General features: G+C 51.2%; 1 protein-coding gene across 1 annotated transcript in view; it reads left to right on the top strand.

Annotated features, from left to right (window-relative positions):
* The first annotated feature begins 9995 nt into the window (after positions 1–9995).
* RPL18 (ribosomal protein L18) overlaps positions 9996–24207 on the top strand; it is a 29905-nt gene continuing 15693 nt past the window's right edge. Inside the window, exons 1-3 of the mRNA XM_078885865.1 lie at positions 9996–10068; positions 10281–10367; positions 22791–22898. Coding sequence (XP_078741991.1) covers positions 10066–10068; positions 10281–10367; positions 22791–22898 — 198 coding nt within the window. The 5' untranslated portion in view covers positions 9996–10065. The remainder of the gene's footprint in view (positions 10069–10280; positions 10368–22790; positions 22899–24207) is intronic.

Below are 24207 nucleotides of genomic sequence, written 5' to 3' on the forward strand. Positions count from 1 at the left end.
TTTCGCTGCGCTACGAACCCGGCGACACGAGTTCGATTCCCGTCTCAACGGCCAACACCGCCAGTGACGATTGTCTGAAACGGTCCTGGGCCACCCCTAGGTCGACTCAGCCTCACATGAGTGCCTGGTGCGGTGTTCGGTAAACATCGCCGCTAGGGGAGACAAAGGCGGCCGGGCGTGGTGCTGGCCACCCACCCCCTCGTGTACCGTTCCGGCCTTCATAGGTGCTCGCTAACAGCACTTGCCCCTACAGTTTTTTAAGGCTACACGGGGGATCTTTGTCTTTTGTGTGGGTGAGTTACGATTTGACTGGGTGAGTGACTGGGTGGGTGGGTGAGTGAGATGGTGAGTGACTGGGTGAGTGAGTGACTGGGTGAGTGGCCATGTGGGTGAGTGGCTGGGTGAGTGACTGGGTGACTGGGTGAGTGAGTGAGTGACTGGGTGAGTGACTGGGTGAGTGAGTGACTGGGTGAGTGACCGTGTGGGTGAGTGGCTGGGTGAGTGACTGGGTGAGTGACTGACTGAGTGTCTGGGTGAGTGACTGGGTTGGTGGGTGAGTGACTGGGTGAGTGACTGAGTGGGTGAGTGACTGGGTGAGTGGGTGAGTGACTGGGTGAGTGAGTGAGTGAGTGAGTGACTGGGTAAGTGACTGGGTGAGTGAGAGGGTGAGTGACCGTGTGGGTGAGTGACTGGGTGAGTGAGTGAGTGACTGGGTGAGTGAGTGACTGGGTGAGTGACCGTGTGGGTGAGTGACTGGGTAAGTGACTGGGTGAGTGACTGACTGAGTGTCTGGGTGAGTGACTGGGTTGGTGGGTGAGTGACTGGGTGAGTGACTGAGTGGGTGAGTGACTGGGTTAGTGGGTGAGTGACTGGGTGAGTGAGTGAGTGAGTGAGTGGGTGAGTGACTGGGTGAGTGAGAGGGTGAGTGACCGTGTGGGTGAGTGACTGGGTGAGTGACTGGGTGAGTGAGTGGGTGAGTGACTGGGTGAGTGACTGACTGAGTGACTGGGTGAGTGACTGGGTGAGTGACTGGGTGAGTGGCTGGGTGAGTGACTGGGTGAGTGTCTGGGTGAGTGACTGGGTGGGTGGGTGAGTGACTGGGTGAGTGACTGAGTGGGTGAGTGACTGAGTGAGTGGGTGAGTGACTGAGTGAGTGAGTGAGTGAGTGAGTGAGTGAGTGACTGGGTGAGTGACTGGGTGAGTGAGAGGGTGAGTGACCATGTGGGTGAGTGACTGGGTGAGTGACTGGGTGAGTGACTGGGTGAGTGAGTGGGTGAGTGACTGGTGAGTGACTGTGTGAGTGTCTGGGTGATTGAGTGAATGGGTGAGTGGCCATGTGGGTGAGTGGCCATGTGGGTGAGTGACTGGGTGGGTGAGTGACTGGGTGAGTGGCTGGGTGAGTGACTGTGTGGGTGAGTGACTATGTGGGTGAGTGAGTGGGTGAGTGACTGGGTGAGTGACTTTGTGGTAAGTGACTGAGTGAGTGACTGTGTGACTGGGTGACTGAGTGGGTGAGTGACTGGGTGAGTGACTGAGTGAGTGAGTGGCTGAGTGAGTGACTGGGTGACTGAGTGGGTGAGTGACTGAGTGAGTGACTGGGTGAGTGACTGAATGAGTGGGTGAGTGACTGGGTGAGTGGGTGAGTGGGTGACTGAGTGGGTTACTGGGTGAGTGGGTGAGTGACTGGGTGAGTGACTGGGTGAGTGACTGAGTGGGTGACTGGGTGAGTGGGTGAGTGACTGGGTGAGTGACTGAGTGAGTGGGTGAGTGACTGGGTGAGTGACTGAGTGGGTGAGTGACTTTGTGGTGAGTGACTGAGTGAGTGACTGGGTGAGTGACTGGGTGAGTGACTGAGTAAGTGAGTGGGTGACTGGGTCAGTGACTGGGTGAGTGACTGGGTGAGTGACTGGGTGAGTGAGAGTGTGAGTGACCGTGTGGGTGAGTGACTGGGTGATTGAATGGGTGAGTGTCAGGGTGAGTGACTGAGTGAGTGACTGGGTGAGTGACTGGGTGAGTGACTGAGTGAGTGACTGGGTGAGTGAGAGGGTGAGTGACCGTGTGGGTGAATGACTGGGTGATTGAATGGGTGAGTGTCAGGGTGAGTGACTGAGTGAGTGACTGGGTGAGTGACTGGGTGAGTGACTGAGTGAGTGACTGGGTGGGTGAGTGACTAGGTGAGTGACTGGGTGAGTGACTGAATGAGTGACTGGGTGAGTGACTGAGTGAGTGACTGGGTGGGTGAGTGACTGGGTGAATGACTGAGTGAGTGACTGGGTGGGTGACTGTGTGGGTGACTGGGTGAGTGACTGAGTGAGTGACTGGGTGACTGAGTGGGTGAGTGTCTGGGTGAGCGAGTGAGTGGGTGAGTGACTGGGTGAGTTAATGGGTGAGTGACTGGGTGAGTTACTGGGTGAGTGACTGAGTGAGTAACTGGGTGAGTGACTGGGTGAGTGTCTGGGTGAGTGACTGGGAGAGTTACTGACTGAGTGTCTGGGTGAGTGACTGAGTCAGTGACTGAGTGAGTGGGTGAGTGACTGAATGACTGGGTGAGTGTCTGGGTGAGCGAGTGAGTGGGTGAGTGACTGGGGTGGGTGAGTGACTGAGTGAGTGTCTGGGTAAGTGTCTGGGTGAGTGGGTGAGTGACCGTGTAGGTGACCGTGTGGGTGAGTGACTGGGTGAGTGAATCGGTGAGTGGGTGAGTGACTGGGTGAGTGACTGGGTGAGTGACTGAGTGAGTGTCTTGGTGAGTGACTGGATGAGTGACTGAGTGAGTGACTGAGTGGGTGACTGAGTGGGTGACTGGGTGAGTGGGTGAGTGACTGGGTGAGTGGCTGGGTGAGTGACTGAGTGAGTGGGTGAGTGACTGGGTGAGTGACTGGGTGAGTGACTGAGTGAGTGTCTTGGTGAGTGACTGTGTGGGTGAGTGACTGGGTGAGTGACTGGGTGAGTGACTGGGTGAGTGGGTGAGTGACTGGGTGAGTGACTGGGTGAGTGATTGAGTGAGTTACTGGGTGAGTGACTGGGTGACTGGGTGGGTGAGTGACTGGGTGAGTGACTGGTGAGTGACTGTGTGAGTGTCAGGGTGGGTGACTGGGTGAGTGACTGGGTGAGTGTCTTGGTGAGTGACTGTGTGGGTGAGTGACTGGGTGAGTGACTGGGTGAGTGGGTGAGTGACTAGATGAGTGACTGGGTGAGTGACTGGGAGAGTGACTGACTGAGTGTCTGGGTGAGTGACTGAGTCAGTGACTGAGTGAGTGGGTGAGTGACTGAATGACTGGGTGAGTGTCTGGGTGAGCGAGTGAGTGGGTGAGTGACTGGGGTGGGTGAGTGACTGAGTGAGTGTCTGGGTAAGTGTCTGGGTGAGTGGGTGAGTGACCGTGTAGGTGACCGTGTGGGTGAGTGACTGGGTGAGTGAATCGGTGAGTGGGTGAGTGACTGGGTGAGTGACTGGGTGAGTGACTGAGTGAGTGTCTTGGTGAGTGACTGGATGAGTGACTGAGTGAGTGTCTTGGTGAGTGACTGTGTGGGTGAGTGACTGGGTGAGTGACTGGGTGAGTGACTGGGTGAGTGGGTGAGTGACTGGGTGAGTGACTGGGTGAGTGATTGAGTGAGTTACTGGGTGAGTGACTGGGTTACTGGGTGGGTGAGTGACTGGGTGAGTGACTGGTGAGTGACTGTGTGAGTGTCAGGGTGGGTGACTGGGTGAGTGACTGGGTGGGTGGGTGAGTGATTGAGTGAGTTACTGGGTGAGTGACTGGGTGAGTGTCTTGGTGAGTGACTGTGTGGGTGAGTGACTGGGTGAGTGACTGGGTGAGTGGGTGAGTGACTAGATGAGTGACTGAGTTAGTGACTGAGTGGGTGACTGAGTGGGTGACTGGGTGAGTGGGTGAGTGACTGGGTGAGTGGCTGGGTGAGTGACTGAGTGAGTGGGTGAGTGACTGGGTGAGTGACTGGGTGAGTGGGTGAGTGACTGGGTGAGTGAATCGGTGAGTGGGTGAGTGAGTTTCTGGGTGAGTGACTGGGTGACTGGGTGGGTGAGTGACTGGGTGAGTGACTGGGTGAGTGATTGAGTGAGTTACTGGGTGAGTGACTGGGTGACTAGGTGGGTGAGTGACTGGGTGAGTGACTGGTGAGTGACTGGGTGAGTGACTCGGTGAGTGAGTGAATGGGTGAGTGTCAGGGTGGGTGACTGTGTGAGTGACTGGGTGGGTGGGTGACTGAGTGAGTTACTGGGTGAGTGACTGGGTGACTGGGTGACTGGGTGGGTGAGTGACTGGGTGAGTGACTGGTGAGTGACTGTGTGAGTGTCAGGGTGGGTGACTGGGTGAGTGACTGGGTGAGTGTCTTGGTGAGTGACTGTGTGGGTGAGTGACTGGGTGAGTGACTGGGTGAGTGGGTGAGTGACTAGATGAGTGACTGGGTGAGTGACTGGGAGAGTGACTGACTGAGTGTCTGGGTGAGTGACTGAGTCAGTGACTGAGTGAGTGGGTGAGTGACTGAATGACTGGGTGAGTGTCTGGGTGAGCGAGTGAGTGGGTGAGTGACTGGGGTGGGTGAGTGACTGAGTGAGTGTCTGGGTAAGTGTCTGGGTGAGTGGGTGAGTGACCGTGTAGGTGACCGTGTGGGTGAGTGACTGGGTGAGTGAATCGGTGAGTGGGTGAGTGACTGGGTGAGTGACTGGGTGAGTGACTGAGTGAGTGTCTTGGTGAGTGACTGGATGAGTGACTGAGTGAGTGTCTTGGTGAGTGACTGTGTGGGTGAGTGACTGGGTGAGTGACTGGGTGAGTGACTGGGTGAGTGGGTGAGTGACTGGGTGAGTGACTGGGTGAGTGATTGAGTGAGTTACTGGGTGAGTGACTGGGTTACTGGGTGGGTGAGTGACTGGGTGAGTGACTGGTGAGTGACTGTGTGAGTGTCAGGGTGGGTGACTGGGTGAGTGACTGGGTGGGTGGGTGAGTGATTGAGTGAGTTACTGGGTGAGTGACTGGGTGAGTGTCTTGGTGAGTGACTGTGTGGGTGAGTGACTGGGTGAGTGACTGGGTGAGTGGGTGAGTGACTAGATGAGTGACTGAGTTAGTGACTGAGTGGGTGACTGAATGGGTGACTGGGTGAGTGGGTGAGTGACTGGGTGAGTGGCTGGGTGAGTGACTGAGTGAGTGGGTGAGTGACTGGGTGAGTGACTGGGTGAGTGGGTGAGTGACTGGGTGAGTGAATCGGTGAGTGGGTGAGTGAGTTTCTGGGTGAGTGACTGGGTGACTGGGTGGGTGAGTGACTGGGTGAGTGACTGGGTGAGTGATTGAGTGAGTTACTGGGTGAGTGACTGGGTGACTAGGTGGGTGAGTGACTGGGTGAGTGACTGGTGAGTGACTGGGTGAGTGACTCGGTGAGTGAGTGAATGGGTGAGTGTCAGGGTGGGTGACTGTGTGAGTGACTGGGTGGGTGGGTGACTGAGTGAGTTACTGGGTGAGTGACTGGGTGACTGGGTGACTGAGTGGGTGAGTGACTGGGTGAGTGACTGGTGAGTGACTGTGTGAGTGTCTGGGTGGGTGAGTGACTGGGTGAGTGATTGAGTGAGTTACTGGGTGAGTGACTGGGTGACTGGGTGGGTGAGTGACTGGGTGAGTGACTGGTGAGTGACTGTGTGAGTGTCTGGGTGAGTGAGTGAATGGGTGAGTGTCAGGGTGGGTGACTGTGTGAGTGACTGGGTGGGTGGGTGAGTGACTGTGTGAGTGTCTGGGTGAGTGAGTGAATGGGTGAGTATCAGGGTGAGTGACTGGGTGAGTGACTGGGTGAGTGACTGAGTGAGTGACTGGGTGGGTGAGTGACTAGGTGAGTGACTGGGTGAGTGACTGAATGAGTGACTGGGTGAGTGCCTGGGTGAGTGAGTGAATGGGTGAGTGTCAGGGTGAGTGACTGAATGAGTGACTGGGTGAGTGACTGGGTGAGTGACTGAGTGGGTGACTGGGTGAGTGGGTGAGTGACTGGGTGACTGGGTGAGTGACTGGGTGAGTGATTTAGTGAGTTACTGGGTGAGTGACTGGGTGACTGGGTGGGTGATTGACTGGGTGAGTGACTGGTGAGTGACTGTGTGAGTGTCTGGGTGGGTGAGTGAATGGGTGAGTGTCAGGGTGAGTGACTGAGTGAGTGACTGGGTGAGTGACTGGGTGAGTGACTGAGTGAGTGACTGGGTGGGTGAGTGACTAGGTGAGTGACTGGGTGAGTGACTGAATGAGTGACTGGGTGAGTGTCTTGGTGAGTGACTGAATGAGTGACTGGGTGAGTGACTGAATGAGTGACTGGGTGAGTGTCTTGGTGAGTGACTGAATGAGTGACTGGGTGAGTGACTGAGTAAGTGACTGGGTGGGTGAGTGACTAGGTGAGTGTCAGGGTGAGTGACTGAATGAGTGACTGGGTGAGTGACTGAGTGAGTGACTGGGTGGGTGAGTGACTAGGTGAGTGACTGGGTGAGTGACTGAATGAGTGACTGTGTGAGTGTCTGGGTGGGTGAGTGAATGGGTGAGTGTCAGGGTGGGTGACTGTGTGAGTGACTGGGTGGGTGGGTGAGTGACTGAGTGAGTTACTGGGTGAGTGACTGGGTGACTGGGTGACTGAGTGGGTGAGTGACTGGGTGAGTGACTGGTGAGTGACTGTGTGAGTGTCTGGGTAGGTGAGTGAATAGGTGAGTGTCAGGGTGGGTGACTGTGTGAGTGACTGGGTGGGTGACTGGTGAGTGACTGTGTGAGTGTCTGGGTGGGTGAGTGAATGGGTGAGTGTCAGGGTGGGTGACTGAGTGAGTGACTGGGTGGGTGAGTGACTAGGTGAGTGACTGGGTGAGTGACTGAATGAGTGACTGGGTGAGTGACTGTGTGAGTGTCTGGGTGGGTGAGTGAATGGGTGAGTGTCAGGGTGGGTGACTGAGTGAGTGACTGGGTGGGTGAGTGACTAGGTGAGTGACTGGGTGAGTGACTGAATGAGTGACTGGGTGAGTGACTGTGTGAGTGTCTGGGTGGGTGAGTGAATGGGTGAGTGTCAGGGTGGGTGACTGAGTGAGTGACTGGGTGGGTGAGTGACTAGGTGAGTGACTGGGTGAGTGACTGAATGAGTGACTGGGTGAGTGATTGTGTGAGTGTCTGGGTGGGTGAGTGAATGGGTGAGTGTCAGGGTGGGTGACTGAGTGAGTGACTGGGTGGGTGAGTGACTAGGTGAGTGACTGGGTGAGTGACTGAATGAGTGACTGGGTGAGTGACTGTGTGAGTGTCTGGGTGGGTGAGTGAATGGGTGAGTGTCAGGGTGAGTGACTGAGTGAGTGACTGGGTGACTGGGTGGGTGAGTGAATGGGTGAGTGTCAGGGTGGGTGACTGAGTGAGTGACTGGGTGACTGGGTGGGTGAGTGAATGGGTGAGTGTCAGAGTGAGTGACTGGGTGACTGGGTGACTGGGTGGGTGAGTGAATGGGTGAGTGTCAGGGTGGGTGACTGAGTGAGTGACTGGGTGACTGGGTGGGTGAGTGAATGGGTGAGTGTCAGGGTGAGTGACTGAGTGAGTGACTGGGTGACTGGGTGGGTGAGTGAATGGGTGAGTGTCAGGGTGGGTGACTGAGTGAGTGACTGGGTGACTGGGTGGGTGAGTGAATGGGTGAGTGTCAGGGTGAGTGACTGAGTGAGTGACTGGGTGACTGGGTGGGTGAGTGAATGGGTGAGTGTCAGGGTGGGTGACTGGGTGACTGAGTGGGTGGGTGACTGGGTGAGTGACTGGGTGAGTGTCAGGGTGGGTGACTGAGTGAGTGACTGGGTGACTGGGTGGGTGAGTGACTGGGTGAGTGTCAGGGTGAGTGACTGAGTGAGTGACTGGGTGACTGGGTGGGTGAGTGAATGGGTGAGTGTCAGGGTGGGTGACTGGGTGACTGAGTGGGTGGGTGACTGGGTGAGTGACTGGGTGAGTGTCAGGGTGGGTGACTGAGAGAGTGACTGGGTGACTGGGTGGGTGAGTGAATGGGTGAGTGTCAGGGTGAGTGACTGAGTGAGTGACTGGGTGACTGGGTGGGTGAGTGAATGGGTGAGTGTCAGGGTGGGTGACTGAGTGAGTGACTGGGTGACTGGGTGGGTGAGTGAATGGGTGAGTGTCAGGGTGAGTGACTGAGTGAGTGACTGGGTGACTGGGTGGGTGAGTGAATGGGTGAGTGTCAGGGTGGGTGACTGGGTGAGTGACTGGGTGACTGAGTGGGTGGGTGACTGGGTGAGTGACTGGGTGAGTGTCAGGGTGGGTGACTGAGTGAGTGACTGGGTGACTGGGTGGGTGAGTGACTGGGTGATTGTCAGGGTGAGTGACTGAGTGAGTGACTGGGTGACTGGGTGGGTGAGTGAATGGGTGAGTGTCAGGGTGGGTGACTGGGTGACTGAGTGGGTGGGTGACTGGGTGAGTGACTGGGTGAGTGTCAGGGTGGGTGACTGAGAGAGTGACTGGGTGACTGGGTGGGTGAGTGAATGGGTGAGTGTCAGGGTGAGTGACTGAGTGAGTGACTGGGTGACTGGTTGGGTGAGTGAATGGGTGAGTGTCAGGGTGGGTGACTGAGTGAGTGACTGGGTGACTGGGTGGGTGAGTGAATGGGTGAGTGTCAGGGTGAGTGACTGAGTGAGTGACTGGGTGACTGGGTGGGTGAGTGAATGGGTGAGTGTCAGGGTGAGTGACTGAGTGAGTGACTGGGTGACTGGGTGGGTGAGTGAATGGGTGAGTGTCAGGGTGGGTGACTGAGTGAGTGACTGGGTGACTGGGTGGGTGAGTGAATGGGTGAGTGTCAGGGTGAGTGACTGAGTGAGTGACTGGGTGACTGGGTGGGTGAGTGAATGGGTGAGTGTCAGGGTGGGTGACTGAGTGAGTGACTGGGTGACTGGGTGGGTGAGTGAATGGGTGAGTGTCAGGGTGGGTGACTGGGTGAGTGACTGGGTGACTGGGTGGGTGAGTGAATGGGTGATTGTCAGGGTGAGTGACTGAGTGAGTGACTGGGTGACTGGGTGGGTGAGTGAATGGGTGAGTGTCAGGGTGGGTGACTGAGTGAGTGACTGGGTGACTGGGTGGGTGAGTGAATGGGTGAGTGTCAGGGTGAGTGACTGAGTGAGTGACTGGGTGACTGGGTGGGTGAGTGAATGGGTGAGTGTCAGGGTGGGTGACTGAGTGAGTGACTGGGTGACTGGGTGGGTGAGTGAATGGGTGAGTGTCAGGGTGAGTGACTGAGTGAGTGACTGGGTGACTGGGTGGGTGAGTGAATGGGTGAGTGTCAGGGTGGGTGACTGGGTGAGTGACTGGGTGACTGGGTGGGTGAGTGAATGGGTGAGTGTCAGGGTGAGTGACTGGGTGAGTGACTGGGTGACTGGGTGGGTGAGTGAATGGGTGAGTGTCAGGGTGGGTGACTGAGTGAGTGACTGGGTGACTGGGTGGGTGAGTGAATGGGTGAGTGTCAGGGTGAGTGACTGAGTGAGTGACTGGGTGACTGGGTGGGTGAGTGAATGGGTGAGTGTCAGGGTGAGTGACTGAGTGAGTGACTGGGTGACTGGGTGGGTGAGTGAATGGGTGAGTGTCAGGGTGGGTGACTGGGTGACTGAGTGGGTGGGTGACTGGGTGAGTGACTGGGTGAGTGACTGGGTGAGTGACTGAGTGAGTGACTGGGTGGGTGTCAGACTCCGTAACAGTGAGCACGGACTACTCAGACAGTAGTCGCTGCTCCACCGATCCACCGCTCATTCCGAAGTCACGATTTTCAACTAGCGTCCTCCCGCATTGCCGTTCACAACAAGCGACAAAAGCCTTGCGTGGTGGTCAACGACCACCCTTCATCTCTTCAGTCTCACCCACCCCCTTACCCACCACAACCCGAAGTTTCAATTTTTAACCTATTCGCGTTGTTTGTGTGCACCCCTTTTGAGCGAGCCGGGTCAAAATTCCCCTCATCCAAACGTCGCGGTACACCCCCAAGCCCCCCCCAACCCCCACCTACCGCCCCATTACCCACAAATCCCTCGCTGCGTTCTTCCCCCCTCCTCTTCCGCCCTCCCTTTCCCGCGCAGGCAAGATGGTGAGTGCAGGCGGCTTCGCGTCGCTCCTCGCACGAATCCGCCGACATCCACGTCGCCTCGTGTCGTATCGACGCCCAAAGACGTCTCGGTCGACGCGGGAGATTCTCGCGCGTCGAGCGGCGGCGATGGCGGCGTGCGGGCGGGCCGCGATGGGTTTCCCCGCGGCTTCTTTAACGCGAACGTCTCTCCTCGCGATGTGTCCCGTGTGTAGGGTATCGACATTCGCCATAACAAGGACCGTAAGGTCCGGCGCACGGAGCCGCGAAGCGAGGACATCTACCTGCGATTGCTCGTCAAGGTGCGTGGGACGTGCGAGATGTTGTGTTTAGTTGCCCTACAATTTAAAGTGTTGAAATTGCAACAAAAATCGCCTCAGCAAAATCCGGTGGAGGGGTGGTTAGGCAAAGCCTTAGGCGCTAGGCCGCGGTCTATTCAATTGAATGGGGATTTGTAAAAATGTATTTTGTATCCCTCCTCAAGGTGAATAAAGTTGTAAATTGCGCCTGCTCGTCAAGGGATGTGCGGCATTGACATTTTTTGTAATAAAAAATTTCCCTCGGCAAAACAGAGGGGAGTTGGTGGTTAGGCAAAGCCTTAGGGCGCTAGGCCGTTGTACTGTGCAATTGAATAAGGATTTGTATTTATTTTACATTTCCCTCCCCCCTTCATTGGAATAAATTAAAGTTGTTACTTGCGCGCGCTCGTCAAGGTACGTGCGACGTGAATTTTTATTTTATTTTTTTACAACGTTAATGGCAAAAAAATTTATTTTTTAAGTTCGCTTGCTTGCGCGCTTACGACCGTGCAAATCTTTCGGTCGTTTTTTAAGCCACACTTTTTAGGTAAAAAAAATGCATATTTAATTTAAAATACCAATGTGATCAAAATGAAACTGTTACTCAAGAAAAACAGAAATGAATAATAAAATAAAACCGATGCCACGCATATAAAGAATTTATAGTGAAAAACTTTGTTTTTAACGGGTTAATTTATTTAAAATCTCCCCCTCCCCGCTTTAAATGCGAATGAAGTTTAACTTAAAACGACGATTAATGGGCCATTGGTGACGGCTAAACGTGGTAACGTTTCACGTGAAAAGTGATGTTTTAGTTAATAAAAAATCGCTTAAAACAACAACAACAATATTGCTCCACGTGGAGCTCATCCAGCAGTGGAGGTGGCGCGCTGCTGCCACTGTACGTACAGTACGCAGAATTTCTATGGCACCGTACGCAAACTCCTCACAACTACGAGGTGGAGAAGCGGTTCTACAGACAATGAGTTTAGAATGTAGCATGTAGAGTCTAGTGTATATTATATAGCAGTGTGTAGTGTATAGTAGTGTGTAGTGTATAATGTATAGTAGTGTGTAGTGTATAATGTATAGTAGTGTGTAGTGTATAGCAGTGTATAGTGTAATGTATAGTAGTGTGTAGAGTCTAGTGTATATTATATAGCAGTGTGTAGTAGTGTATAATGTATAGTGTGTAGTAGTGTATAATGTATAGTGTGTAGTAGTGTATAATGTATAGTGTGTAGTAGTGTATAATGTATAGTGTGTAGTAGTGTATAATGTATAGTGTGTAGTAGTGTATAATGTATAGCAGTGTGTAGAGTCTAGTGTATATTATATAGCAGTGTGTAGTAGTGTATAATGTATAGTAGTGTGTAGAGTCTAGTGTATAGTAGTGTGTAGTGTATAATGTATAGTAGTGTGTAGAGTCTAGTGTATATTATATAGCAGTGTGTAGTAGTGTATAATGTATAGTAGTGTGTAGAGTCTAGTGTATAGTAGTGTATAATGTATAGTAGTGTGTAGAGTCTAGTGTATATTATATAGTAGTGTGTAGTGTATAATGTATAGTAGTGTGTAGTGTATAATGTATAGTAGTATATAGTAGTGTGTAGTGTAATGTATAGTAGTGTAGAGTCTAGTGTATATTATATAGCAGTGTGTAGTGTATAATGTATAGTAGTGTGTAGTGTATAGTAGTGTATAATGTATAGTAGTGTGTAGTGTATAATGTATAGTAGTGTGTAGTGTATAGCAGTGTATAGTGTAATGTATAGTAGTGTGTAGAGTCTAGTGTATATTATATAGCAGTGTGTAGTAGTGTATAATGTATAGTGTGTAGTAGTGTATAATGTATAGTGTGTAGCAGAGGTGTGGACTCGAGTCATGTGACTTGGACTCGAGTCAGACTCGAGTCATGAATTTGATGACTTGCGACTCGACTTGGACTTGCATAACAATGACTTTGTCCCACCTCTGGTGTGTAGTAGTGTATAATGTATAGTGTGTAGTAGTGTATAATGTATAGTGTGTAGTAGTGTATAATGTATAGTGTGTAGTAGTGTATAATGTATAGTGTGTAGTAGTGTATAATGTATAGTGTGTAGTAGTGTATAATGTATAGTGTGTAGTAGTGTATAATGTATAGCAGTGTGTAGAGTCTAGTGTATATTATATAGCAGTGTGTAGTAGTGTATAATGTATAGTAGTGTGTAGAGTCTAGTGTATAGCAGTGTATAGTAGTGTGTAGTGTATAATGTATAGTAGTGTGTAGAGTCTAGTGTATATTATATAGCAGTGTGTAGTAGTGTATAATGTATAGTAGTGTGTAGAGTCTAGTGTATAGTAGTGTATAATGTATAGTAGTGTGTAGAGTCTAGTGTATAGTAGTGTATAATGTATAGTAGTGTGTAGTGTATAATGTATAGTAGTGTGTAGAGTCTAGTGTATATTATATAGTAGTGTGTAGTGTATAATGTATAGTAGTGTGTAGTGTATAATGTATAGTAGTATATAGTAGTGTGTAGTGTAATGTATAGTAGTGTAGAGTCTAGTGTATATTATATAGCAGTGTGTAGTGTATAATGTATAGTAGTGTGTAATGTATAGTAGTGTGTAGTGTATAATGTATAGTAGTGTGTAGAGTCTAGTGTATAGTAGTGTATAGTAGTGTAGAGTCTAGTGTATAGTAGTGTGTAGTGTATAATGTATAGTAGTGTGTAGTGTATAGTAGTGTGTAGTGTATAATGTATAGTAGTGTGTAGAGTCTAGTGTATAGTAGTGTATAGCAGTGTGTAGTGTATAATGTATAGTAGTGTGTAGAGTCTAGTGTATAGTAGTGTGTAGTGTATAATGTATAGTAGTGTGTAGAGTCTAGTGTATAGTAGTGTGTAGTGTATAATGTATAGTAGCGTGTAGAGTCTAGTGTAAAGTAGTGTATAGCAGTGTGTAGTGTATAATGTATAGTAGTGTGTAGAGTCTAGTGTATAGTAGTGTGTAGTGTATAATGTATAGTAGCGTGTAGAGTCTAGTGTATAGCAGTGTATAGTGTGTAGTGTATAGCAGTGTGTAGTGTATAGCAGTGTGTAGTGTATAGCAGTGTATAGTAGTGTGTAGTGTATAGTAGTGTATAGTGTAGTGTATAGTAGTGTATAGTAGTGTATAGTAGTGTATAGTAGTGTATAGTGTATAGTAGTGTATAGCAGTGTATAGTGTGTAGCAGTGTGTAGCAAGTATATCGTAGTGTATATAGTAGTGTAGTGTGAAGTAGTTGTAATAGTAGTGTGGTGTATATTACACAGAGCCAGACTGAGGCTCCCACAGGGTTCAGTGTTGATCACCGAGGCTCACAGAGCCAGACTGAGGCTCCCACAGGGTTCAGTGTTAATCACTGAGGCTCACAGAGCCGGACTGAGGCTCCCACAGGGTTCAGTGTTGATCACCGAGGCTCACAGAGCCAGACTGAGGCTCCCACAGGGTTCAGTGTTAATCACTGAGGCTCACAGAGCCGGACTGAGGCTCCCACAGGGTTCAGTGTTGATCACTGAGACTCACAGAGCCAGACTGAGGCTCCCACAGGGTTCAGTGTTAATCACTGAGGCTCACAGAGCCAGACTGAGGCTCCCACAGGGTTCAGTGTTAATCACTGAGGCTCACAGAGCCGGACTGAGGCTCCCACAGGGTTCAGTGTTGATCACCGAGGCTCACAGAGCCAGACTGAGGCTCCCACAGGGTTCAGTGTTAATCACTGAGGCTCACAGAGCCGGACTGAGGCTCCCACAGGGTTCAGTGTTGATCACTGAGACTCACAGAGCCAGACTGAGGCTCCCACAGGGTTCAGTGTTAATCACTGAGGCTCACAGAGCCAGACTGAGGCTCCCACAGGGTTCAGTGTTAATCACTGAGGCTCACAGAGCCGGACTGAGGCTCCCACAGGGTTCAGTGTTAATCACCGAGGCTCACAGAGCCAGACTGAGGCTCCCACAGGGTTCAGTGTTAATCACCGAGGCTCACAGAGCCAGACTGAGGCTCCCACAGGGTTCAGTGTTAATCACCGAGGCTCACAGAGCCAGACTGAGGCTCCCACAGGGTTCAGTGTTAATCACCGAGGCTCACAGAGCCAGACTGAGGCTCCCACAGGGTTCAGTGTTAATCACCGAGGCTCACAGAGCCAGACTGAGGCTCCCACAGGGTTCAGTGTTAATCACCGAGGCTCACAGAGCCAGACTGAGGCTCCCACAGGGTTCAGTGTTAATCACTGAGACTCACAGAGCCAGACTGAGGCTCCCACAGGGTTCAATGTTAATCACCGAGGCTCACAGAGCCAGACTGAGGCTCCCACAGGGTTCAGTGTTAATCACCGAGGCTCACAGAGCCAGACTGAGGCTCCCACAGGGTTCAGTGTTAATCACCGAGGCTCACAGAGCCAGACTGAGGCTCCCACAGGGTTCAGTGTTAATCACCGAGGCTCACAGAGCCAGACTGAGGCTCCCACAGGGTTCAGTGTTAATCACTGAGACTCACAGAGCCAGACTGAGGCTCCCACAGGGTTCAATGTTAATCACCGAGGCTCACAGAGCCAGACTGAGGCTCCCACAGGGTTCAGTGTTAATCACTGAGACTCACAGAGCCAGACTGAGGCTCCCACAGGGTTCAATGTTAATCACTGAGGCTCACAGAGCCAGACTAAGGCTCCCACAGAGTTCAGTGTTAATCACCGAGGCTCAGAGCCAGACTGAGGCTCCCACAGGGTTCAGTGTTAATCACCGAGGCTCACAGAGCCAGACTGAGGCTCCCACAGGGTTCAGTGTTAATCACTGAGACTCACAGAGCCAGACTGAGGCTCCCACAGGGTTCAATGTTAATCACCGAGGCTCACAGAGCCAGACTGAGGCTCCCACAGGGTTCAGTGTTAATCACTGAGACTCACAGAGCCAGACTGAGGCTCCCACAGGGTTCAATGTTAATCACTGAGGCTCACAGAGCCAGACTAAGGCTCCCACAGAGTTCAGTGTTAATCACCGAGGCTCAGAGCCAGACTGAGGCTCCCACAGGGTTCAGTGTTGATCACCGAGACTCACAGAGCCAGACTGAGGCTCCCACAGGGTTCAGTGTTAATCACCGAGGCTCACAGAGCCAGACTGAGGCTCCCACAGGGTTCAGTGTTGATCACCGAGGCTCACAGAGCCAGACTGAGGCTCCCACAGGGTTCAGTGTTAATCACCGAGGCTCACAGAGCCAGACTGAGGCTCCCACAGGGTTCAGTGTTGATCACCGAGGCTCACAGAGCCAGACTGAGGCTCCCACAGGGTTCAGTGTTGATCACCGAGGCTCACAGAGCCAGACTGAGGCTCCCACAGGGTTCAGTGTTGATCACCGAGGCTCACAGAGCCAGACTGAGGCTCCCACAGGGTTCAGTGTTGATCACCGAGGCTCACAGAGCCAGACTGAGGCTCCCACAGGGTTCAGTGTTGATCACCGAGGCTCACAGAGCCAGACTGAGGCTCGCACAGGGTTCAGTGTTGATCACTGAGGCTCACAGAGCCAGACTGAGGCTCGCACAGGGTTCAGTGTTGATCACCGAGGCTCACAGAGCCAGACTGAGGCTCGCACAGGGTTCAGTGTTGATCACCGAGGCTCACAGAGCCAGACAAAGGCGCCGATGATGATCCTTCTCTCACCTGAGCTCTTGGCTGAGAATGGAAAAGTTGAATTCCTCGTTACTGAGGCGCCTGGCTACGTAGAAGGTTTGAGCCGCGGGTAGTCTGCTGTTAATTAATTAACTCGTTAATTGGTCCATCGCAAATGAAGAGTGCGTAAGATCATTCAATGTTGCTTGTGGATGATGTGGACACACGTGTGGACACCTGTCAACCCCTTATCAGTGGACTACCTTAGTGTAGTAGTAGGTTTTTACCCTTTCAACTGGTACACAAACTGACACCTTTATACAAGGCATCGTGTTTGCAATAAGCGCAAAACAAGCCGACAAAATGCAAACAAAAAGAAACAACTCTGATGATAATGATATGCACTGCCCTTGAAGTTGATTGGTCCACACCCGAGACAGCTTTTCTTAGAGCCCAGTCTCACATGGTGTTGGACCAGATGACGCCAAAAGGCGCACAACTCAAATCATCATCAGACTTGTTTCTTTTTGTTTACATTTTGACTGCTTGTGTTGTGGTTATTGCAAACATGATGCCTTGTATAAAGGTGTCAGTTTGTGTACCAGTTGAAAGGGTAAAAACCTACTATTATATTTTGCCACTGGTAAGGAGATGTCTCATAGTGTAAATGCTTTACCCCGAGCTCTCAATACTCTGATGGTGCATTGTCTTTGAGTTGTGCGCCTTTTGGCGTCATCTGGTCCAACACCATGTGAGACTAGGCTCTAAGGAAAGCTGTCTCGGGTGTGGACCAATCAACTTCAAGGACAGTGCATATCATTATCATCATCAGAGTTGTTTCTTTTTGTTTGCATTTTGACTGCTTGTGTTGCGGTTATTGCCAACACGATGCCTTGTATAAAGGTGTCAGTTTGTGTACCAGTTGAAAGGGTAAAAACCTACTACTATTTTTTGCCACTGGTAAAGGGATGTCTCATAGTGCCCTACCTCATTACAGACCAACTCAGATCTTACTGGTCACCCCGTGCCCCTTATATACATCTCAACGTTTATCCTACAAAGTCCCATCACAAGGGATAAACACACACACATAGACAATCACCACTACTACACTCACCACTAGTACACTTACCACTACACTCACTAGCATTCACCACTCACTACTACACTCACCACTAGCACACTCATTAGTACACTGACTAGTACACTCACTACTACACTTACCACTACACTCACCACTGCACTCACCACTACACTCACTAGTTCACTCACCACTACACTTAACACTAGCACACTCACTAGTACACTCACCACTACACTCACCACCACACTCACCACCACACTCACCACTACACTCACCACCACACTCACCACTACACTCACCACTACACTCACTAGTACACTCACCACTACATACCAGTCAACCCCTTATCAGTGGCCCTACCTCATTACAGACCAACTCAGACCTTACCGGTCACCCCGTGCCTCTTATGCATCTCAACGTTCATCCTACAAAGTCCCACCATCACAAGGGAGAAACACATAGACACAACAAATGTTGTCCGTATTGACACGGCTGTACGCCATGTGGACCTGAATTCAATTTCCCTGTACAAGAATACGTTCACAGGTATGTGTGGTTGTGTGTGTGTGTGGCTGTATGTGTGTGTGGTTGTATGTGTTTGTGTGTGTGTGGTTGTGCATGTGTGTGCGTGTGGTTGTGTGTGCGTGTGGTTGGTTGTGTGTGCGTGTGGTTGGTTGTGTGTGTGTGTGGTTGTGTGTGAGTGGCTGTATGTGTGTGTGTGGTTGTATGTGTGCAAGTTGGCACAGTAGGGGGCACAGGTGGTGCATCAGCCAGTCATCTCGGTCAGTCGACCCGTGGCACCTGGGTCTGCCCCGTGACCTCCTGCCAGCGGGCGTTCGACACTTCACGTGGCCTCAGGGTGCACATGGCCTGGCACAAGCGTCGTGGTGACGTCACCGCCACTTAGTGGCGAATGGCGGTTGTTGTTGTTGTATGTATGTGTGTGTATGTATGTGTGTGTGTGTCTGTATGTGTGTGTCTGTATGTGTGTGTGTGTATGTGTGTGTGTGTGGTTGTGTGTGTGTGTCTGTATGTGTGTGTATGTGGCTGTATGTGTGTGTGTGGTTGTGTGTGTGTGTCTGTATGTGTGTGTGTGTGGCTGTATGTGTGTGTGTGTGGCTGTATGTGTGTGTGTGGCTGTATGTGTGTGTGTGGCTGTGTGTGTGGCTGTGTGTGTGTGGCTGTATGTGTGTGTGTGTGGCTGTATGTGTGTGTGTGTGGCTGTATGTGTGTGTGTGTGGCTGTACGTGCGTGTGGCTGTGTGTACGTATGTTGGCCACCCACCCCCTCGTGTTTCCGTACCGGCCTTCGTAGGTGCTACACGCTAACAGCACTTGCCCCAACAATCTGTCAAGGCTACATGGGGGATCTTTGTGTATTGTGGGGAGCGGTGGTGCAGCGGTTGACGCTAAGCCGCGCTAAGAACCCGTTTCTGGGCCTCCTCTAGGTCGACTCAGCCTCAAGTGACTACCGGGTGCGGTGTGTACTAAGCATAGCTACTGGAGAGACAAAGGCGGCCGGGCGTGGTGCTGGCCACCCCCCCCATCCCCTCGTGTGCCACAGTGCCGCCCTTCATAGGTGCTCGCTAACAGCACTTGCCCCTACAGTCAAGAGGCTACAGGGGGGTTAGTTGTCTTTGTATGTGCGTGTGTAACGGTGGTGGTGCGTTGGTTGTGTACGCTGCTGGGCATCATGGGATGCCTCCCGGAGGTCGCAACCGGGTACCCGATACCCGGCTACCCGATACCCGTACCCTACCCGATACCCGTACCCTATCCCGATACCCGTACCCTACCCGATACCCGTACCCTACCCGATACCCGTACCCTATCCCGATACCCGTACCCTACCCGATACCCGTACCCTACCCGATACCCGTACCCTACCCGATACCCGTACCCTACCCGATACCCGTACCCTACCCGATACCCGTACCCTACCCGATACCCTACCCGATACCCGTACCCTACCCGATACCCTACCCGATACCCTACCCGATACCCTACCCGATACCCGTACCCTACCCGATACCCTACCCGATACCCTACCCGATACCCTACCCGATACCCTACCCGATACCCTACCCGATACCCGTACCCTACCCGATACCCGTACCCTACCTGATACCCGTACCCTACCCGTACCCTACCCGATACCCGTACCCTACCCGATACCCGTACCCTACCCGATAGCCGTACCCTACCCGATACCCGTACCCTACCCGATAGCCGTACCCTACCCGATAGCCGTACCCTACCCGATACCCGTACCCTACCCGATACCCGTACCCTACCCGATACCCGTACCCTACCCGATACCCGTACCCTACCCGATACCCGTACCCTACCCGATACCCTACCCGATACCCGTACCCTACCCGATACCCTACCCGATACCCTACCCGATACCCTACCCGATACCCGTACCCTACCCGATACCCTACCCGATACCCTACCCGATACCCTACCCGATACCCTACCCGATACCCTACCCGATACCCGTACCCTACCCGATACCCGTACCCTACCTGATACCCGTACCCTACCCGTACCCTACCCGATACCCGTACCCTACCCGATACCCGTACCCTACCCGATAGCCGTACCCTACCCGATACCCGTACCCTACCCGATAGCCGTACCCTACCCGATAGCCGTACCCTACCCGATACCCGTACCCTACCCGATACCCGTACCCTACCCGATACCCGTACCCTACCCGATACCCGTACCCTACCCGATACCCTACCCGATACCCGGCTACCCGTACCCAGCCGGGTACGGGTAGGCCGTGAGTCACTGGTGAGTCACCGGGATTGTCACTCATTTCCCAACGTCTTGTCTCTTCTCACAATTCAAGTTCCTAGAATCAACCCACCCACGCCTGCAACGTGGCTTCATCACAGAGGTCGCAATCGGGTACCCGATACCCGTACCCTACCTGGCCGGGTACGGGTAGCCGGGTACGGGTAGGGTACGGGTAGCCGGGTAGGGTACGGGTAGGGTACCCGTGTGCGGCCGGGTACGGGTAAGGAACCAAAACCGGTTTGCGACCTCTGCTCACGGATGAATGAATGTTCCGTTAGCGTGTTGATTGTGTTACATTAGCGTTGTCGGCTGTAACCTCTTTGGCCTGTGCGTGTGAGACTTCTTGTCTTGTTTGCCGATTGTGTTTTTGCTGTCGTGGTGGTGGTGTTATGGTGTGAAGTTGTAGTATTGTTATGCTGTGTTATGGTGTGTGGTGATGTGGTGGTGGTGTTATGGTGTGAAGTTGTGGTATTGTTAGGCTGTGTTATGCTGTGTGGTGGTGGTGTTATGGTGTGATGTTGTAGTATTGTTATGGTGTGTGGTGATGTGGTGGTGGTGTGGTGGTGGTGTTATGGTGTGAAGTTGTGGTATTGTTATGCTGTGTGGTGATGTGGTGGTGGTGTTATGGTGTGATGATGTAGTATTGTTATGCTGTGTTATGGTGTGTGTGGCGATGTGGTGGTGGTGTTATGGTGTGGTGATGTAGTATTGTTATGCTGTGTTATGGTGTGTGGTGATGTGGTGGTGGTGTTATGGTGTGGTGATGTAGTATTGTTATGCTGTGTTATGGTGTGTGGTGATGTGGTGGTGGTGTTATGGTGTGTGTAGTATTGTTATGCTGTGTGGTGGTGTGTGTGGTGATGTGGTGGTGGTGTTATGGTGTGATGATGTAGTATTGTTATGCTGTGTTATGGTGTGTGTGGTGATGTGGTGGTGGTGTTACGGTGTGATGATGTAGTATTGTTATGCTGTGTTATGGTGTGTGGTGATGTGGTGATGGTGTTATGGTGTGATGATGTAGTATTGTTATGCTGTGTGGTGATGTGGTGGTGTTATGGTGTGATGATGTAGTATTGTTATGCTGTGTTATGGTGTGTGGTGATGTGGTGATGGTGTTGTGGTGTGATGATGTAGTATTGTTATGCTGTGTGGTGGTGTGTGGTGATGTGGTGGTGGTGTTATGGTGTGATGATGTAGTATTGTTATGCTGTGTGGTGGTGTGTGGTGATGTGGTGGTGGTGTTATGGTGTGATGATGTAGTATTGTTATGCTGTGTGGTGGTGTGTGGTGATGTGGTGGTGGTGTTATGGTGTGATGATGTAGTATTGTTATGCTGTGTGGTGGTGTGTGGTGATGTGGTGGTGGTGTTATGGTGTGATGATGTAGTATTGTTATGCTGTGTTATGGTGTGTGGTGATGTGGTGATGGTGTTACGGTGTGAGGTTGTAGTATTGTTATGCTGTGTTATGGTGTGTGGTGATGTGGTGGTGGTGTTACGGTGTGAGGTTGTAGTATTGTTATGCTGTGTTATGGTGTGTGGTGATGTGGTGGTGGTGTTACGGTGTGAGGTTGTAGTATTGTTATGCTGTGTTATGGTGTGTGGTGATGTGGTGATGGTGTTGTGGTGTGAGGTTGTAGTATTGTTATGCTGTGTGGTGGTGTGTGGTGATGTGGTGGTGGTGTTACGGTGTGATGATGTAGTATTGTTATGCTGTGTTATGCTGTGTGGTGATGTGGTGGTGGTGTTATGGTGTGAAGATGTAGTATTGTTATGCTGTGTTATGCTGTGTGGTGATGTGGTGGTGGTGTTACGGTGTGATGTAGTATTGTTATGCTGTGTTATGCTGTGTGGTGATGTGGTGGTGGTGTTACGGTGTGATGATGTAGTATTGTTATGCTGCGTTATGGTGTGTGGTGATGTGGTGGTGGTGTGATGATGTAGTATTGTTATGCTGTGTGGTGGTGTGTGGTGATGTGGTGGTGGTGTTATGGTGTGATGATGTAGTATTGTTATGCTGCGTTATGGTGTGTGGTGATGTGGTGGTGGTGTGATGATGTAGTATTGTTATGCTGTGTGGTGGTGTGTGGTGATGTGGTGGTGGTGTTATGGTGTGATGATGTAGTATTGTTATGCTGTGTGGTGGTGTGTGGTGATGTGGTGGTGGTGTTTGTTGTTGCTGTGATGATATTGTGTTTAATATTGTTAGGTTGTTTCGGTTAAGTCACATGAGTAAAAAATTAAAATTAATAAAATTTAATAAACAAATACGAAACGTCGTGATTTTTCTTTTATTTGTATTTTATTAATTTTAATTTTTGTACCTACATGGTAACTTTACCTTAAAAAACAACCCTAAGAATACGAATCCTTGCAGTCACGAAAGCTTCAAATCTAGAATTGTGTTCGATGTTGTTTCACCGTGTTGTATCGTTGTGGTGTTTGATGTGATGTGTGTTGTGGCGTTGTTGTGTTGTGACGACATTGTGTGTGTGTGTGGTTGTGTGTTTGTGTGGTTGTGTGTGTGTGGCTGTACGTGTGTGTGTGGTTGTATGTATGTATGTGTTTGTATGTGTGTGTGTGTGGTTGTGTATGTGGCTGTGTGGTTATGTGTGTGTATGTGTGCATGTGGCTGTGTGTGTGTGCGTGTGGCTGTACGTGTGTGTGTGTGGTTGTATGTGTGTGTGGTTGTGTGTGTGTTTGGTTGTGTGTGTGCGTGTGGCTGTACGTGTGTGTGTGGTTGTATGTGTGTGCGTGTGTGTGTGTGTGCGTGTGGCTGTACGTGCGTGTGGCTGTGTGTACGTAAGTTGGCCACCCACCCCCTCGTGTTTCCTTGCCGGCCTCCGTAGGTGCCCCACGCTGACGATGTTGTGTGTGTTGTGTTGACTGATGTCGCTGTTGTGTTCTCAGCTTTACCGCTTCCTCGCTCGCCGCACAAGCTCCCCCTTCAACAAGGTGGTGCTCAAGAGGCTGTTCATGTCTCGTACCAACCGGCCCCCTATCTCCATCGCACGCCTGGTACGTCACTGCCTACATCGCTACCTACATCACTACTACATCGCTACCTACATCGCTACCTACATCGCTACCTACATCGCTACCTACATCGCTACCTACATCGCTACCTACATCGCTACTTACATCACTACTACATCGCTACCTACATCGCTACCTACATCGCTACTTACATCACTACTACATCGCTACCTACATCACTACTACATCACTACCTACATCGCTACTTACATCACTACTACATCGCTACCTACATCGCTACTTACATCACTACTACATCACTACCTACATCGCTACCTACATCACCACCATCGCTACCTACATCACCACCATCGCTACTTACATCACTACTACATCGCTACCTACATCGCTACCTACATCGCTACTTACATCACTACTACATCACTACTACATCGCTACCTACATCACCACCATCGCTACCTACATCACTACCTACATCGCTACCTACATCACCACCATCGCTACCTACATCACCACCATCGCTACCTACATCACCACCATCGCTACTTACATCACTACTACATCGCTACCTACATCGCTACCTACATCGCTACTTACATCACTACTACATCACTACCTACATCGCTACCTACATCACCACCATCGCTACCTACATCACTACCTACATCGCTACCTACATCACCACCATCGCTACTACATCACCACCATCACTACCTACATCACCACCATCACTACCTACATCGCTACTACATCACCATCACTAAGGTAGCTACTACCACCATCACCTACTCCGTGTCTCGTATCAACCCTGCCCCCCTATCTCATCGCACGCCTGGTACGTCACTACCTACATCACCACCTACATCGCTACCTACATCGCTACCTACATCACCACCTACATCGCTACCTACATCGCTACCTACATCACTACTACATCACTACCTACATCACTACCTACATCACTACCTACATCACTACCTACATCGCTACCTACATCGCTACCTACATCGCTACCTACATCACTACCTACATCGCTACCTACATCGCTACCTACATCGCTACCTACATCGCTACCTACATCACTACCTACATCACTACCTACATCGCTACCTACATCGCTACCTACATCGCTACCTACATCACTACCTACATCACTACCTACATCGCTACCTACATCGCTACCTACATCGCTACCTACATCACTACCTACATCACTACCTACATCACTACCTACATCACTACCTACATCGCTACCTACATCGCTACCTACATCGCTACCTACATCGCTACCTACATCGCTACCTACATCGCTACCTACATCACTACCTAC

This window comes from Lampetra fluviatilis, unplaced genomic scaffold, assembly GCF_964198595.1.
Source record: "Lampetra fluviatilis unplaced genomic scaffold, kcLamFluv1.1 SCAFFOLD_253, whole genome shotgun sequence".
NCBI lineage: Eukaryota > Metazoa > Chordata > Hyperoartia > Petromyzontiformes > Petromyzontidae > Lampetra > Lampetra fluviatilis.